This window comes from Ursus maritimus, unplaced genomic scaffold (genome assembly GCF_017311325.1).
Source record: "Ursus maritimus isolate PB19 unplaced genomic scaffold, ASM1731132v1 scaffold_2, whole genome shotgun sequence".
NCBI lineage: Eukaryota > Metazoa > Chordata > Mammalia > Carnivora > Ursidae > Ursus > Ursus maritimus.
In genome coordinates this window covers 15,760,194-15,776,919 of record NW_024424452.1, presented here as the reverse complement: position 1 = coordinate 15,776,919, position 16,726 = coordinate 15,760,194, and the positions used below count along the sequence as shown (strand labels likewise).

Sequence of the window (16,726 nt, the reverse complement as noted above, 5' to 3'; positions counted from 1 at the left end):
TCCCAGAACGCCGGGATCACGCCCTGAGCTGAAGGCAGACGCTTAATGACTGAGCCACCCAGGCGCCCCCCCCCCCCGCCCATTTTTTAATCAGATTGGTTTTTGGTGTTGAGTTGTATAAGTTCTTTATATATTTTGCATATTAACCCCTTATTACATAAATTATTTATGAATATCTTCTCCCATTCAGTAGGTTGCCTTTTCATTTTGTTGATGGTTTCCTTTGCCGTGAAAAAGCTTTTTAGTTTGATGTCCCACTTGCTTATTTTTGCTCTTGTTTCCCTTGCCAAAGAGACAGATACAAAAAAAATTTATTGTTAAGACTGATGTCAGGGCACCTGGGTGGCTCAGTTGGTGAAGCGTCTGCCTTCAGCTCCGGTCATGATCCCAGAGTCCTGGGATCGAGCCCTATGTCGGCAGGGAATCTGCTTCTCCCTCTGCCCCTTGCCCTGCTCGTGCTCTCGTTCTCTCTCAAACAGATAAACAGAATCTATAAAAAAAAAAAAAAAAAAAAAAAAAAAAAAAAAAAAAAAAAAAAAAAAAAAAACCACGACTCATGTCTAAGAGTTTACTGTCGATGTTTTCTTTTAGGGGTTTATCGTTTCAGGTCTTACCTTAAGGTATTTAATCCATTTTGAGTTTGTTTCTGTATATGGCGTAAGAAAGCAGTCCAGTGACGTTCTTTTCCATGTAGCTGTCCAGGTTCCTTAGCGCTGTATGTTGAAGAGACTGTCCTTTCCCCCTTTGTGTATCCTTGCCTCCTTTGTCACAGATTCATCGATCATACAGCCGTAGGTTTATTTCTGGGCTCTCTATTCCATTGACCTGTGTGTTTTTATGCCAGTAGCATAGTCTTTTGATTACTGTAGCTTTGTAGTATAGTTTGAAATCCAGGAGCAGATACCAATTAATTATTTGTTCTTCCTTCTCAAGATTGGTTTGGCTCTTCAAGGTCTTTTGTGGTTCCATACACATTTTAGGATTATTTGTATTTTGGTAGGGATTGCATTGAATCTGTAGATTGCTTTGGGTAGGATGGACATCTTAATAGTATTAATTCTCCCAATCCATGAGCACGGACTGTCTTTCCATTTATTTATTTATTTGTGTCACTCAGTTTGTTTCATCAAAGTTTTATAATTTTCAGAGTGCAGATCTTTCACCTCCTTGGTTAATTTATTCTGAGGTATTTTATCACCCAGGCTCTAATTTTAAAATCTTGTTTTCAGGTTATATACACCTCTATACATTTCCCATAAAAGAGTCTCTAAACATGCACTTTGAGATTTTAAGTACAAAAATAATATATGTAAGAGTATATGTATAGTCCAGAAGGCTATACAATGAAAAGGAAAAACTCTACTCCCACCCCACGCCCGGTCACGTTGCCCAGATATCACTACTATTACAGTTCACTTTGTGTATTTATGGTACGGTTCCGTACCTGCTTTTTCCACATAATTTATTTTCAGAAATATCAACATATCATTGCGTGTAGATCTGCTTCATCCTTTTTAATGATTGCATTCTATTCTGATTTTGGATATGCCAAACTTATTTGACCAGTCCCTGTTAGTGGATATCTAAATTGCCCATACCAGGAAAAAACTGGAAACATGCCGCTAGTAAAATTTCTTGTGCATTCAAGTTTGTGCAGTCGTCTAAATAATGCTGCCTGTAAGACATGACTACTAGTACAATTATTGGACTGAAAGGCCCACACAGATTTAATTTTGGTGCAGATAATGCCACGCTGCCCCCCAGGGAGATGTGGAATCCCACTAGCAAGCGTATGGAAGTTAAACATGCCCTTCAAAGTTCAGAGTTAAAGTATAGTTTGTTACTTCAAATTTATCCTCACTTTCTCACAGTAGGTATAGTAGAAATTCAGTTATAAGATGAAAATTAGAAAATTGTGTGTCAATGAAATTTGTATTCTTAGGTTTTTTGGGTTTTTTTTAAGATTGATTTTTTTATTTATTTGAGAGAGAGAGAGAGGGCCAGAGAGAGAGCACAGGCAGGGGGAACAGCAGAGGGAGAGGGAGAAGCAGATTCCCCGCTGAGCAGGGAGCCCGATGCGGGGCTCGATCCCAGGCCCCTGAGATCATGGCCTGAGCCGAAGACAGACGCTTCACCGACTGAGCCCCCCAGTGCCCCAGTATAATTTTTTTAAAGAAAGAATTACTTCCTTTCCCCTGTGTATTTTCACATGTATTTATTGTGGTAGAGTGTATAGAACATAAAACTTGCCATTTTAATCATCTTTAAGTGTGCAGTTCAGCGGTAACAATAAGTAAACGCACACTGTTGTGCAATTGTTACCACCATCCATCTCCAGAACTTTTTCATCTTCTCAGACTCTGTACCAATTAAACGATAACTCCCCAGTCTCCTCTCACCTCAGCCTCCAGCAACCACTATCCTACTTTCTTTCTCTATGAACTTGACCACTCTAGGTTACCATTTTTTTTCTATGTCAGAAATTGCTCTGGAGGAGGGAAAAACACATAGCAGAAATGCAAAAATAAACACGAACTCTCTGTGAAAAGGTGGTCAGCATCACTGATCATCAGGGAAATGCAAATCAAAACCACGATGAAACATCACCTCACACCTGTCAAAATGGCTGGTATCAAAAAGATAAGAAATACTGACTGTTGGCAAGGTCGTGGGGAAAAGGGAGCCCTCATGCGCTGATGGTGGGAATATAAATTGGTTCAGCCATTGTGGAAAACAATATGGAGGGTCCTCAAAAAATTAGAAGTAGAAATGCCAAGGAGAGTAGGAGGTACAAGGCTTGCAGTTATGGAATGAATAAGTCCCAAGGACGAAGGGTACAGCGTTAGAAATATAGGGAAAAAGAAAAGAAATACCATACAATCTAGTAATTCCACTACTGGGTATTTAACCAAAGAAAATGAAAACACTAATTTAAAAAGATCTATGCACCCATATGTTTATTGCAGCATTATTTACCCTAGCCAAGATGTGGAAGCAACCCAAATGTTTATGAATAGATGAATGGATAAAGAAGATATGGTATATATAGTTTTACATATATATACACACACATACACACAATGGAATACTATTCAGCCATAAAAAAGAATGAGATCATGTGACAACATGGGTGGAACTGAAGGGTATTGTGCTAAGTAAAATAAGTCAGAGAAAGACAAATACCATACAATTTCACTTACATGTGGAATCTAAAAAAACGAACAAAGAAACAAACTCTTAACTATAGAGAACAAAGTGGTGATTACCAGAGGGGAGGTGGGTGGAGGGGGGATGGGCAAAATAGGTGAAAGGGATTAAAAGGTACAAAATTCCAGGGGTGCCTGAGTGACTCAGTTGGCGAAGCATCCAGTTTGGGCTCAAGTCAGGATCTCAGGGTCATGAGATCAAGCCCCATGTCGGGCTCTGCGCTCAGCACAGACCCTGCTTGGGAATCTCTCTGTCCCTCTGCCCATCTCCCCATACTAGTCTCTCTCTCTCTCAAATAAGTGAATAAAATCTTAAAAAAAAAAAAAAAAGAGAGATACAAACTTCTAGTTATAAAATAAATAAGTCACGGGGATGAAAAGTACAACATGGGGAATGTAGTTGATAATATCGTAGTAATGCTGAACGATGACATGGTATCTATACTTATATAGCTTAATGTGTAGAATTGTTGAATCAATATGTTGTATGCCTGAAACTAATATAACATTATATGCCAACTCTATAACTTAAAAAAAAGAAAAACCCTCTCTTAGGAGAACCGCAAGTTACATCTCTTACACTTGACCCCTGCTGTTTGGGTTGTGCACTGTCATAGTGGAGAGTGGACACTTCGTGGTATCCCAGCTTCTGTAACAGTGCCTGCAACAGGTGCTCAAGGCATGTTTGCCGAATGGATTGATTTTATGAAAACAGGGTACTATGTGACATTACCTGAAGACGCTGAACTCTTCATACCGCTAATAAGACTCAGATTTTTAAATTTGTTATTCCGTAGGAGCTTGACGTCGTCCAGTAATCGACGCCGAGAAGACAGCTGGTTAAAATCCTTATTTGTCCGGAAAGTCGATCCAAGAAAAGATGCTCACTCTAATCTCCTAGCCAAAAAGGAGACAAGCAGTCTGTACAAATTGCAGTGTGAGTTATAGGTTGGCTATCTTCATAGTTGGCTTTTTTCCCTTTGTTCATAAGTTTATCGTTGAATTTTCTTTTGTTTCAGTTCACAATGTTAAACCGGAATGCCTAGAAGCATACAACAAAATTTGGTGTGTATACCAGACTATCCTTTACTTGGGGAAAATTAACAATCTGAATATTTGTTGGTTCAGCTAACACTGGTTAACAGAAGTGAGATCTTTGATCCCTCTTCTTGGAGCTGAATGTTCAGAGGCTCTTAAGTTGAGCTCTGTATGGGATTGCCAAGGGCGTTTTGATTTTAAGGCCTCACACGGCTAACTCATCACGTAAGCTCTCAGACGTTAGAATGTTCTAGACTCTTAAGGTTGGAAGGAACCTTATAAGGCCGTCTAGTCCATCTCCTCATCCATGCATGAGTCCTTTCTGCAGACCTTCCTGACTGGTGTTTAAGCACATTCATACGTCCCATCTCTGGATAGCCTTGAGCGTTAGGAATTAGAACTCACATCCCCATGATCTCCGTTGTTTCCAGTTTTACTCCTAAGTAAAACTGCCACATGCCAATCCTGAAGGTGAACGTAGGCCCATTTCTGCCCGGGTCTTCATTCACCAGGATTCAAGTCCCTTTGGCTGATTCTCCAAGGATAATGAGATCCATATGCTTTTACAGAATTTGTAAACTTCAAAGAGAGAATTAAGTGCATTGATTCTTAATTAAGCTAACAACTTGTATTTTAATGATCAGTTGTGAGCAAACATCATTAAAAAGCATTTTTTTACCTTTCGTATCTGCTACTTTCATGAGAAAGCAAATGATTTTGTCACCAGAATCAGCATAATTTTCAGATGCAAAAATCTTTTGTTGTTTTATTTGGGGAGGCGGTTCATGAACCAGAACATTAGCAGAGAGGTTCTTAATCACCTCAGCACAGTTCTCTTTATTAAACAATGTCCTAAAATAAAGCAGATGCTTATTTCTAAATCCTTTCTCATAAAATGGAATTTCTTGTCTATGCTATCGTTTCCCTGCATTTTCTTTCCTGTCCTGTTTGTTATCACTTCATCTCCTGTCTCAGATTTTCATTTCCTGTCTATTCATATTTCCGTTTGGGTGTCTTCCTCTCCCTTCAAACTCAACACGTAGCAGCACCTGGCTCTTCCCACTTCCCACATGCGTCACTCACCATGGTTTCATTTAACCTTTTCCTGAGTTCTTTGCAATTGGTTGCTAAGAGCCGTGCAGTCTTCATTTGACATGCATTTTGGTTCTATTTCATTTCCTTTTCCATCTGCCTCTCGTAGCCCGGTGAGCCCCATTTCTTAGTAACCTCCTTGCTGACTGCCTTCCTGGCCTCAAGGCGGTCCCTGTACCTTACCCCACACCCAGTCCATTCCTTACAAGTTTGTCCAGCTCATCTCCCTGAGTTCCGCTTTCTCCTTCATCGTGTTTTTTTCCTTTTCTCTGAAACTTTCAGCAGCTCTCTGTTTCCAGTACCTAAAGGCTTAACTCCCGCCTGGTGTCGAGGGGCCCCAGCCCAGCTCTGGGTACAAGCGCTACCTGCCATACAGCCGTCATTCATGTAAGGAAGGCGGGGCTTCCAAGAGCAGCATCGGCGTCCCCAGCAAAGCACTTACGACTTCGTATTGGCGAAAAACCTAGGCCTCATCGTCAGGCCCCGGCCCCTTCTGGACCCCACGTGGGTCATCTGTACAGATTTTCTTCTGCACTGGCTCTGATTCGGGGTTGTTTATGTCAGGACAAAAAAGGAAATCCATTTCTAGTAACTTCACATAATCCATCTTTCCCCACCTCTGATTTCCATCAGTCCCCGTGTTATTTCTAACACAAGTCGTTTTTGACCAGTACAACGATCCCACCATGTGTATTTTTTGAAGGGTGGCGTTTCAAAAAATACACATGGTGTGGTCATTGTACTGGGTCATAAACATGTGTGGGTTTTCATTTAGTTAGACCCAAGACCATTCGGAGCTTTTCTCTGTTAGCTGCATACACACTGAGTTCCGGTGCCCCAGCCTCTGGTGGTGATCACTAACTTACTTTCACTCAGCGCCAGCAGATAGTTCGAACAGGTTCCATTTCCGACCCTTGATATCCTTTTGCATTTATTGCTGAATCTGTGTTGTACTTTTTCATCATAATTTTTCTATTCAAAAAGTGTGCAGGTTTTAGCTTTTATTTTGGGATGGCACGGTTCTGTCTCTTCCTTCTGCCTCGCTCTGTATATTAGAACTTGTACCATAGGGAGGTTTCCATGGAGCCAAGCTCTGGCACCTGTTAAATTAATATACTACCATGATGGTCATGGCTTTGCCACTGGTCCTGTACAATCACTAGTAATGAACTGGGGGGGGGGGTGCAACAGGGGATCATATGATACTTCTTAAATCCCCTCAGCGGGTTGAATTGAGTGGAACCTAATTTACACTCCATGTTGTATCTTTAATTTGGGTTCTTCGGCCATGTGGATGCCCTCGGGGACGGTTAGAGCTGGGTTGCTTCCAGACTGCGTTGGGTTCTAGCTCTGTCTTCTTCCTCCCTCCTTACAGCCAACTTGTTCTCTGCCCCTGCTACCTCTGTCATCTCCCCGATCTTAAACATTACTTCCTTCTCTTATTTCTCCCATGTTCTTTTTCTGCTACTCCTGTTTCTCTCCTTCCTATCTTGGGAACCAGCAGAACTTAGCTCTTAGAAACTTCACCATTCCTAGGTACTTCTTCCCCCCCTCCCCCGCCCCCACGCTGAAATAGCAAATAGTAGACCCGTGTAGTTCCTGGAATCCTGGGACCTTTGGCTCTTCTTTATCCATTTTTATCACTGTACTTGAGTTGTTTACAACTGTTCTAGGTAGTTGAGGGTAACAGAAACCTAAGCCTCTGATAAGTGGGATATTAGAGCCAGTAGAATTCAGCTAAAAGGTTAATTCTGCACATAATTTTAGCGTAAATATACTCTGAGGTCAGTTGTCGGAAGAGAGTAGATGACCTTTTTCCTATTGCTGATCACGTGCTGTCTGCCTGGTGTAATCTTGTCAGTTGTTTAATGAGTGTTGCTATTTCTTCTCTTTAAGTCAAGAGGTGTTGCCAAAGATTCATGAAGATAAGAGTTACCCTTGTGCTTTGGTGGGGACTTGGAACACGTGGTATGGCGAGCAGGATCAAGCTGGTAGGAAGCAGAAGTCTCTGGAATAAACACTTGTTCCCTAAGCCTTTATTGTTGATGACTTAAATAATATTCAGTGTAATGCTTTTATAATCAGAGCTTTCCGAGTCTCAGTCTAGTTTTATGGTTAAAGTAGTTTCTCCAGTAATTGATTCCAAAAACTACTTTTTGTTGTTGTTTTTAACATTTGAATCCGTTACTGAAACTTGATGGTGTGACTCGTCTGCCAGCACATGGCCCGTTCCAGTTCTGTATTGTGATAACAGTACGTGTCTGTAAACTGTTTTCAAGGTAAGAGTATCGTGAAACTCTAAATGAATATTCTCTTTTAAAATATATTTCAGTCCACCTCTGGAGGTATGAAGGAGGCTATCCAGCCCTCACAGAGGTCATGAATAAACTCAGAGAAAATCAGGTAATGATTTGGAGAAATGTTTCCTTATTCAGACTAATGCTGTAATAAATGGTAGTACAGAATTAAATGACTGTTTCCTGTCCTCATTTTTTTTAACATTAATAAACTTCTTTGTAGTTAAAGTTTTATTATTTAGGTTCTTAAAGTCGTATTGAAACATAATTAACCAGTTGTAATACGATTAACCTAACTGTTCTTATTGTAAAAATCAGTTGTACTTTGAAACTGACGAGTTGGTACTTTGATGGTAGACACAGTCAGCCGCGCTTTAGGTAACGCGGATCTGCTCCGGGAACTGCCGGCCACTCGGCGCTCCCCGGGGCTGACTTCCCTCTCCTCCCCACGCCCTTCGGTAATAGGTGCAGGTCAATGAAGAGCATTTTAACAGCCATACGTTATTAGGAAAGAAAACCTTTCACGCAGATTCCCAGTCCAAATAGAAGTGGATATTATATATTCTGTAAGAGAAGATTCTGTGGTCTATGTCACTTCTAGTAATACGTTGTCAGATGCTGTCGGAGGAGCTTACACGTGTAGGAAATTAAATTTGCTTACACTGTTACTTAAATCATTAGGATGGCCGTGTAGTCTGTCATCCAAATCTGGATGCTTTCGAGAGTGAAAGCGGATGCTTCTAGTTATTATGCTGGTTCAACAAAATGTAAATGGGGGGGGGGCTGTTGCAGGCCACCTGGGACCCTATTTATGATAGTATTATAGGAGGAACATAAATGATACTAAAGTGGATTTATATGTAAATATTAGAGGATATCATGAGCACATTTTTTATTTTCCCTCAAAGGAATTTGTGGAATTCCGCAAGGCAAGAAACAACATGCTTCTCTCGAGGAGGAACCAGCTGCTGCTGGAGTTCAGCTTCTGGAACGAGCCTGTCCCACGGTCAGGACCTAATATATATGAACTGAGATCTTACCAGCTCCGAGTAAGTCCCGGAATACGGGTTCACGGCCCTCTCGTTCTTCTGTGAGGAGGCGTGAGCACCCCTCAGTGCCAACCACAAAAGTTGCGTCGACGTCTTGTGGCGTGTGTTTGGCATAATATTTTGATTGGTTTGTTTTCTCCGCTGTCCGGTCCTTCTCTTCTTTCCTTTTTTTTAAATCATCTTCTCTCTCACTCCTTCTCTTCCGCTAAGCTCCTTTGTTTTTTATAATCTTATGTATAATGTTCATTATTTGACATTTTTCCATATAGCGTTGCTATTTTGAAGAGGAAAGACCTAAAATGCAGGACTAGCTCAAATATATAGCATCTGCTGTAGTTGCACTAGAGCCGCTATAAATGCGAGGCGCTGAATGAGTGACACAGCACTGTAAGCGTCACAGGCAAGAGTACTTTGTAAGCCTTCCATGATGTTTCCCCACTAAGCACTACTAGAAAGCAAGCCCCAGATAGCAGCATAGCGACATGGTTAAAAGGAGTACATGTCAACAGTAAATCTTAGTAGTCTGATACTCACCATTATACTGGAAAAAATAGTGATTCAATTAAATTGAATTTTTTTTTCAAATTTCACAATAAAGTATGAATGGGTACCGACAGTTTAATCATGAGTTCAGTACATCTAGAGAATGAGCCTAACTGTGGTTTAATAACCATAATCGGATGACTTACTGTCAATACTGCCTTCTTATATGAAATAGAAGAGAATATTACTCCCACTATGGGATAGATAGGAGCATGGTGAATAATTGCTAATTTGTTACATTTTTTATTTGTTACACTTCACATTATTAAAAGTAATTTTTAAGTTCGTTTTGTCATTGGATATTTTTTATACTACTGTTTCCATATTTCTTCACAGAAGAGCTAACAAACCAAAATCCAAATCTCTTTTCAGCCAGGAACTATGATTGAGTGGGGCAATTACTGGTGAGTATATTACCAGATGGTGAGTTTGTAATCTTACTATTAGATTATTTTAGGTCATAGTGTTAATTCTAGAAGGAAAATCTGGGGATAAAGCCATGATTTGATACTAGACTGTTTTATTTGATGTTTTGTTATGAAATTTTTTGAACATATGCAAAACTAGAGAGAATAATATTGTGGACCTCCCCACCTTCCATACCCATTACTTAGCCTCAATAGTTACCAACACATGGCCAATCTTGCTTAGGTCTAACTCTGCCAACCCAGATTATTTGAAGGTAAATCCTGAATAACATGTCATTTCATCCATAAATATTCTACACATATTTTACATATATATGTGGGGTAAGGGTTCTGTGGGGTTTTTTTTTAATAAAACCCCAATGTTGCATTAAGTTATTTCATATTCCGGGATATTACGTTTTTTGAAATGTTGTTTTTGTCATATAAACAGCACCACAATGACACAGTTGCTTCTTGTTGTTGTTGTTTTCTTCATTTAAGTAGCAAAGTACCAGTTTTCCCCAAACTGATCTATAAATTCACCACAATCCCAGTCAGAACCCCAGCAGGCTTCAGAAATGCAAAGGACCCAAAATAGCTAAAACAACCTTGAAAAAGAAGAGCAAAGTTGGAGGACTCACACTTCTCAATTTCAGAGTTAGACTCCAAAGCTAGAGTAATCGAGACGGTGTGGTCCTGCCTAAGCACAGGCATACAGATCCGTGGAACAGAAATACAAGCCCAGAAATAAACTCACATATGAGCCGTCTGTTTTCAGTCCATGCACCAAGTCACTTCAATGGGGACAGGTAGTCTTTTCAACAAAGGGTGCTGAAACAACTGGATATCTTTGCAAAAGGATGAATTTAGACACCTACACCTCACATATATACCAAAATTAACCGTAACAGAGTTTTTAGAAGAAAACACAGGAGAGAATCTTTGTGACCTAGGGTTAAGCAAAGAGTTCCTAGACACAACACCAAAACCACAGTCCGTGAAAGAAAATGATAAATTATAATTCATCAGAATTAAAAACTTTTATAATTCAAAAGGCATCATTTTTAAATTAAAAGGCACGTAAGTCATAGACTGGGGGAAAATTTTACAAATCATATCCGATAAAGGACTTGTATCCAGCATATATAAAAAAATCCTACAACTCAGTAATAAGAAGACAAATAACCCAGTTAAAAATGGACAGAGGATTTGAATAGACAATTCTCCAAAGATCTACAAACAGCCAAAAAGCATATGAAAAGACGTTCAGCATCATTAATCATAAGAGAAACGCAAATCAAAACCACAAGGAGGTATTGTCTCACACCCTCTCCGATGGCTGTTATCCAAAGAACAGGAAATAACAAGTGTTGATGAAGATACAGAGAAATTGGGACTTTGTACATTGTCAGTAAGGATGTAAAATGTTGCAGCCACTGTGGAAACAGTACAGGGGTTCTTCAAAACATTCCAGATAGAATTATCATATGACCCAGCAATCCTCCTTCTGGGTATATAGTCAAAAGAATTCAAAGCAGCATGTCAGAGATTTTCACATTCATGTTCATTGCAGCATTAGTCACAGTAGCCAAGAGGTGGAAGCAACCCAGATATCCTTCCAACAGATGAATGGATAAAGAAAATGTGATACATACATAGAAAGGAATATCCTGCAGCCTTTCAGAGAAGGGAATTCTGCCATGTGCTACAATGTGATGAGCCTTGAGGACGTTAAAATAAGCCAGTTATAAAAGGACAAATACTATATGATTCCACTAATGCAAATATCTAAAGTAGCCAAAGTCACAGTCATGGAAAATGAATAGTTGTGCAGGTGAAGGGAACTTGGTATTGAATGGGTGTCAGGTTTCAGTTTTGCATGATGAAAAAGTTCTGGAGATCTCTCGCCCAACAGTGTGAGTGTACTTGACTCTACTGAACTGTGAGGTGGCTGAAGTGTTTATAAAATATAATAAATTAATAATCAAAATAATAATCAGAATAAATTTTTTAAAAATGTTTTCAATGGGCAAAGGATTTGAATAGACATTTCACCAAAGGAGAGGTATAAATAAATGCCTAATAAGCACACAGACAAGTGCTCAACACGCTCAGTGATTAAGGAAATGCAGAGTAAAACCACAGGGGGTAAGACTCACACCCCTTCAGATGGCTATAACTAAAAAGGCAGATGATAACAAATGTTGGTGAGGTTGGGAATTAATCGGGGCCCTCATACACTGTGGCGAGAATGTAAAATGGCGCAGCCACTTGGGAAAACAGGCAGTTACTCCAAATGTTAAACATGGAATGACCATACGGCCCAGCAGTTCTGTTCCAGGGTATATACCCAAGAGAATGAAAGCATGCACCATATAAACTCATATACAATGATCCTAACATTTTTCATAATAACCAAGTAGCAGAAACAACCTCAATGCCCATCAGCAGAGGAACGGATAAAGAAGCTGTGGTATATCCACATAATGGAATACTATTCAGCAGTAAGAAAGAGTGAACTACTCTTCCGCCATCTTTTTTCCTCTCCAAAGGAGTGAACTGATACGCACTTCAAATACGTGCTATGTGAACGAGTCCAAAGGAGCCCATAGTCCATGATTCCTTTTGTACAAAATGTCCAGAAAAGTCTCATCTATAGAGACAGAAAGATGAGTGGTTTCCTGGGCTTGGGGTGGGAACAGGAAATGAGTACAGATGGACACAAGGGATCTTAGCATAACTGGATTGCGGTGATGATCACGCAAGTCTGTAAAAATACTTAAAAAAAAAAGTACTAGACACCAAATTGGATTTTATGGTATATGAACTATACCTCAGTGAGGCTGCAGATGACACGCCTTACTGAGGAGAGTTTATACCACGAATCCAAGGGGATTCGGAATGAGGAACTTGACAAACACAACACAGTCCGGTGTGTAATCGGCGTCCGGTCTCTGCACCCCAGCACGTTGCCTCCATGCCTCTGTTGGGCACTTGTCACCCCAGGGGGGCTCCGGTTTCCAGTTCTACGACTCTGTCTACAAGGCCTGGCACATCCTGGGGGGTTGGTAAACGCCGAATGGGTGGCGGAAACGGGTGGTTACGTATGAAAGAAAGGTCAATAATTGCCAAACCTGTGAACAACCCGTGTGTCTGAGGGAAATGTAGATTCAGTACCGGTTTTATTTTATTAGTGACACTAATTTCTAATAAGAAACACTTTAAAAATTAGGAATAGAGAATATTTTATTTAAATCAGGGGTTGGCAAACTTTTCTGCAAAGGACCAGATAGTAAATATTTTAGGCTTTGTGCACCATTCTGCGTCCAAAACAATTACTTACCCTGCTGTTCTAGTCTGTTCTAGCAGCCAAGAGTGACTTGTAAATGGATGAGCTTGGCTGTGTTCCAGCAAAACTTTACGGATGCTGAAATTTGAATGTCGTGATTTTCTTGTGTCATGAAATATTATTCTGTGCATGAGATGTTCTTCAAGCATTTAAAAAGGTAGAAGTCATTCTTACCATGAGAGCAGGCTAAGAAGGTGGGATTCAGTCTGAGGGTCTGCTTCGGGAGCCCCGATCTAAATGATAAAACCATCCATTTCTTCTCTCTTAACAGCCACATTAAACTTAATGGTGAGACACAGAAAGCATGCTCACGAAACACCAGCTTTTATCATCATAATTTTATCATCCTAATTTTATATAGTTTTTGAAAATCCTATTGTGAGAAAAAAAAGCAAGTAGAAGTTATAGTAATATAAAGCCTCGGTAATTAAGAGGGATGCAAGAGTAGGTTATCGGCCATTAGTGAGATATAAACCCTTTGGCTTCCTTATCTTTAAATGAGAATCTGCGACTTTTTACTCCCGGAGGTCAAGAGTCACACACTGTACGGACTGAGCCAGCCAGGGGTCCCTGTGATTCTTATTTCTAATAAATCTTTTCTTCTTGGGTCATCAAAGGCTACATAATGCAAGTTAGAATTTTTTTTAATTTGAAAACTAGCACATACATATTTAATTGGATACCACTATTATAGGCACCATTTTATTAAGGGACCTTTTTTAGGGAGGGGCCTTAGAAGTGTAATAACTTAGTTGCCCACAGAATAGGATCATTCGTTAGTTCTGTTTTTGCACATTACTAATTCAGGCTTGCCCACCGTGACTTCACAAGGAAGTACTGAGGTTATTCTTAAGTTATTTAAACAAGTATGTATAAAGCCAGTTCAGCATTCAATTTATATTTTGGCACATAGGTAACTATTTAAGATGGTGATCTCTTCAGTACATGCTTCTGATTATTACCAGGCTAAGGCAGGTATGTTTTCTTCGCCTACTGTAACTGAATTAGAAAAATTGACAATGGAATGAATAATCCTGAATATTTATCACTTATCAATGAAAGACAGTTTTTCTCTGAGTTAGAGTGCACGTTAAAGTGATTTGCTTAATTTCAGTAATTTACCAATCAGATTTCTAATTTTTGTGAAGTTACCGATCACTTAATTCTAAATACAAGGGTTAAAGAATTTAATACCATTTGGGGGCAGCCCCTGGGGGCAATGGCAAGAGATCCCTCCTTCACCACAAAAGGACCTGAAAGGTTGGGTCCCCCTCATGGGGATGAGAGCCGGGAATTACAAATCGTTCTTGAGGAGTCCGGACTTATCACTCCTGCTCTGGTTGCCCTCGCTCTCATCTTGTCCCCACCACTGTCTTGAGATGTTCCAATTCAGTTGCTACGAAGTTTGCCTCCGGGACGAGGATGTACTGGTCAAGCCAACTCAAATCTCTTGTCCCTCAAGAGTTAGGTCTCACTGTAGATGTTACTAGATAAGAATCCTTGTTCATCTGCCTCCAGCTCCTTTAAATTAATGAGAATGAATCCATCTGTGCAAGTCCCGTCCATTCTGGTACCTTGATGTGACAGACTTCAGCCCCAGACCTGGGCAGTGTTCATGTCAATACACTGAGAGTCTCTGAGAGACCCCAGCTGTGCTTTTCCGCGTGACCTCCTTGTATCACTTCAAGCCCCTCCCTTCATTTGCAAGTTTGCTTCTTGAAAACTGCTTTTGGAAAACATACAGTTTTTTAAAAAGATTTTATTTATTTATTTGAGAGAGAAAGAGCACGGATGCACACACTCGATCTGGGGGAGGGGCCAATGGGGAGGGAGAAGCAGACTCCCCACTGGGTGTGGAGTCTGATGAGGGGCTCGATCCCAGGACCCCGAGCCCATATCAGGAGTGGGATGGCTAACCGGCTGAGTCACCCAGGTGCCCCTGTACATGTTTTTTTAAACCATTTTAGGATTTCCGATGCCTCACCAAATAGAAAAATAAAGTACCTGGTGCAAATAGGAAGGACGGTGTTTAAGGAGCTGATACGTTTTGCAGTAGGGAATCTTAAAAAGGCAAGTTTAAGACAAGTGCCAATTTTCAGCCAACTTAATCACAATGCCATGCTATACACATAGACACACATATATGCACATTCTTCCACACATAGGAATGCCATTTGGTACTCATTTTCCTGATGGTTTGTTCTGGAAAGAAGAAAGAGGCAGGGGTTCTTTGTGTCATTTTTTATTGAAGGGTGGTTGACACACGTGTTAACCTAGTTTCAGGTGTACAGCAGTGATTTGACTAGTGTGTACGTTACGCTGTGCTCACCCCCAGCGTAGCTGCCGTCTGTCACCATACCACAGCACTATGACAGTACCACAAGGCCGCTTCCGTTTTGATAGTGGTGGTGTGTTGCCAGGAAGCTCCACGTTCATGGTTCTTCGGTGTGTTTTCCGGAATTCATGGTCTGCAGCTGCTTTGAAGGTGTGCTCCCTTCAGCTCTGTCTTAAACCCCGTTCTCCAGGGCTGGTCCCTGTCTCCCTAAGATACAGTAACTTCTGGCATCTTGAATGTTCTAGCATCCACGTTTCCCTCACTCTCTGAGCACGTTCTTGGAGAAGCAGTTCTTTTTCTGTTGGTGGGTCCTATCCTCGGCCAATTTGCTTGACTGACTATTCTCAAGCACTGATTTTACGTTGCTCATTACTGTCCACTTCCCCCCAAAATGACTGTTACAGCTCCAGAAAAGTATACATCTTATATATGTGATCTACATTCCAATCATTTTCTACTGCACTTGATAATTAAAAAACAGTTCGTCTTCATATCGTACAACTTGCTCTGAGGGTGGAAGAAATCTGATTCTTTTCAACCTACCTCGTTCAGTATCTGAACATTGTCATTTTTCCTGACAGGGCTCGTGCAATTCGCTTCAGACAGGACGGTAGTGAAGCAGTGGGAGGATTCTTCTCTCAGATCGGGCAACTCTACATGGTACATCATCTTTGGGGTATGTATTTTTTCCTTCCTGTTTGTGTTACTAGGATTTCAGAGTCCGTTACCAAATAAGCTGCCCTCGGCAGTAAAGCACATCTCAGGTCAGTAATTGTAAACCCTGTGGCAAATCCAGACGTCACAGAAAGTCAGTGCTGGGCCTTCTAGAAGGAAGTAGGTCCACAGTGAAAGGCCCATAGACTCGGGGCACCTCAGGAGGCTGACATGAGAGTGGGGATGATGGGGAAAGGAACAAGAGAAAGGAAGGCGGGCAGCCGTGGGAGAGGGACACTTTCTAGATGCTTCCCATGGCGCCTCAGAAATTATCCTGCGTTGTCTCCGGAGAGGCTGCTGCCCACATGCTCATTGACTGCCTGCCTTGTGTCTGAGTCCATCGCTCTGGAGGCCCTTCTCCTGTCACCTTTTCATCCCCCCCCTTTTGTCTGGCGTCATCTTTGGTACCTCTCAGGGCCTGACTCAGGTGTGCCCCCTCGCCCCCCAGGGAACGTCACTCTCCTCCTGAGCCCCCAGAGCCTGGTATCATGTGGGTTGTCACACTGTGGCTGTTGTGTCTTTCTCTCTGCTAGAACAGGAGCTGGCTCTGAGTGGTAGCTTGGTACATTTTGGGCACATCTGTGTATGTTTATTAAAGTTTAAAAAATGATGGGGCACCTGGGTGGCTCAGTCGTTAAGCGTCTGCCTTCGGCTCAGGGCATGATCCCCGAGTCCCGGGATCGAGCGCCACATCAG

At 41.1% G+C, this 16,726-nt stretch overlaps 1 protein-coding gene across 1 annotated transcript in view; it reads left to right on the top strand.

Moving 5' to 3' along the window:
* NIPSNAP2 (nipsnap homolog 2) overlaps positions 1 to 16,726 on the top strand; it is a 35,687-nt gene that overhangs the window by 11,621 nt on the left and 7,340 nt on the right. Inside the window, exons 2-8 of the mRNA XM_040635014.1 lie at positions 4,004 to 4,143; positions 4,226 to 4,271; positions 7,233 to 7,327; positions 7,669 to 7,739; positions 8,542 to 8,682; positions 9,598 to 9,629; positions 15,898 to 15,992. Of these exons, the coding sequence (XP_040490948.1) occupies positions 4,004 to 4,143; positions 4,226 to 4,271; positions 7,233 to 7,327; positions 7,669 to 7,739; positions 8,542 to 8,682; positions 9,598 to 9,629; positions 15,898 to 15,992 (620 nt within the window). The remainder of the gene's footprint in view (positions 1 to 4,003; positions 4,144 to 4,225; positions 4,272 to 7,232; positions 7,328 to 7,668; positions 7,740 to 8,541; positions 8,683 to 9,597; positions 9,630 to 15,897; positions 15,993 to 16,726) is intronic.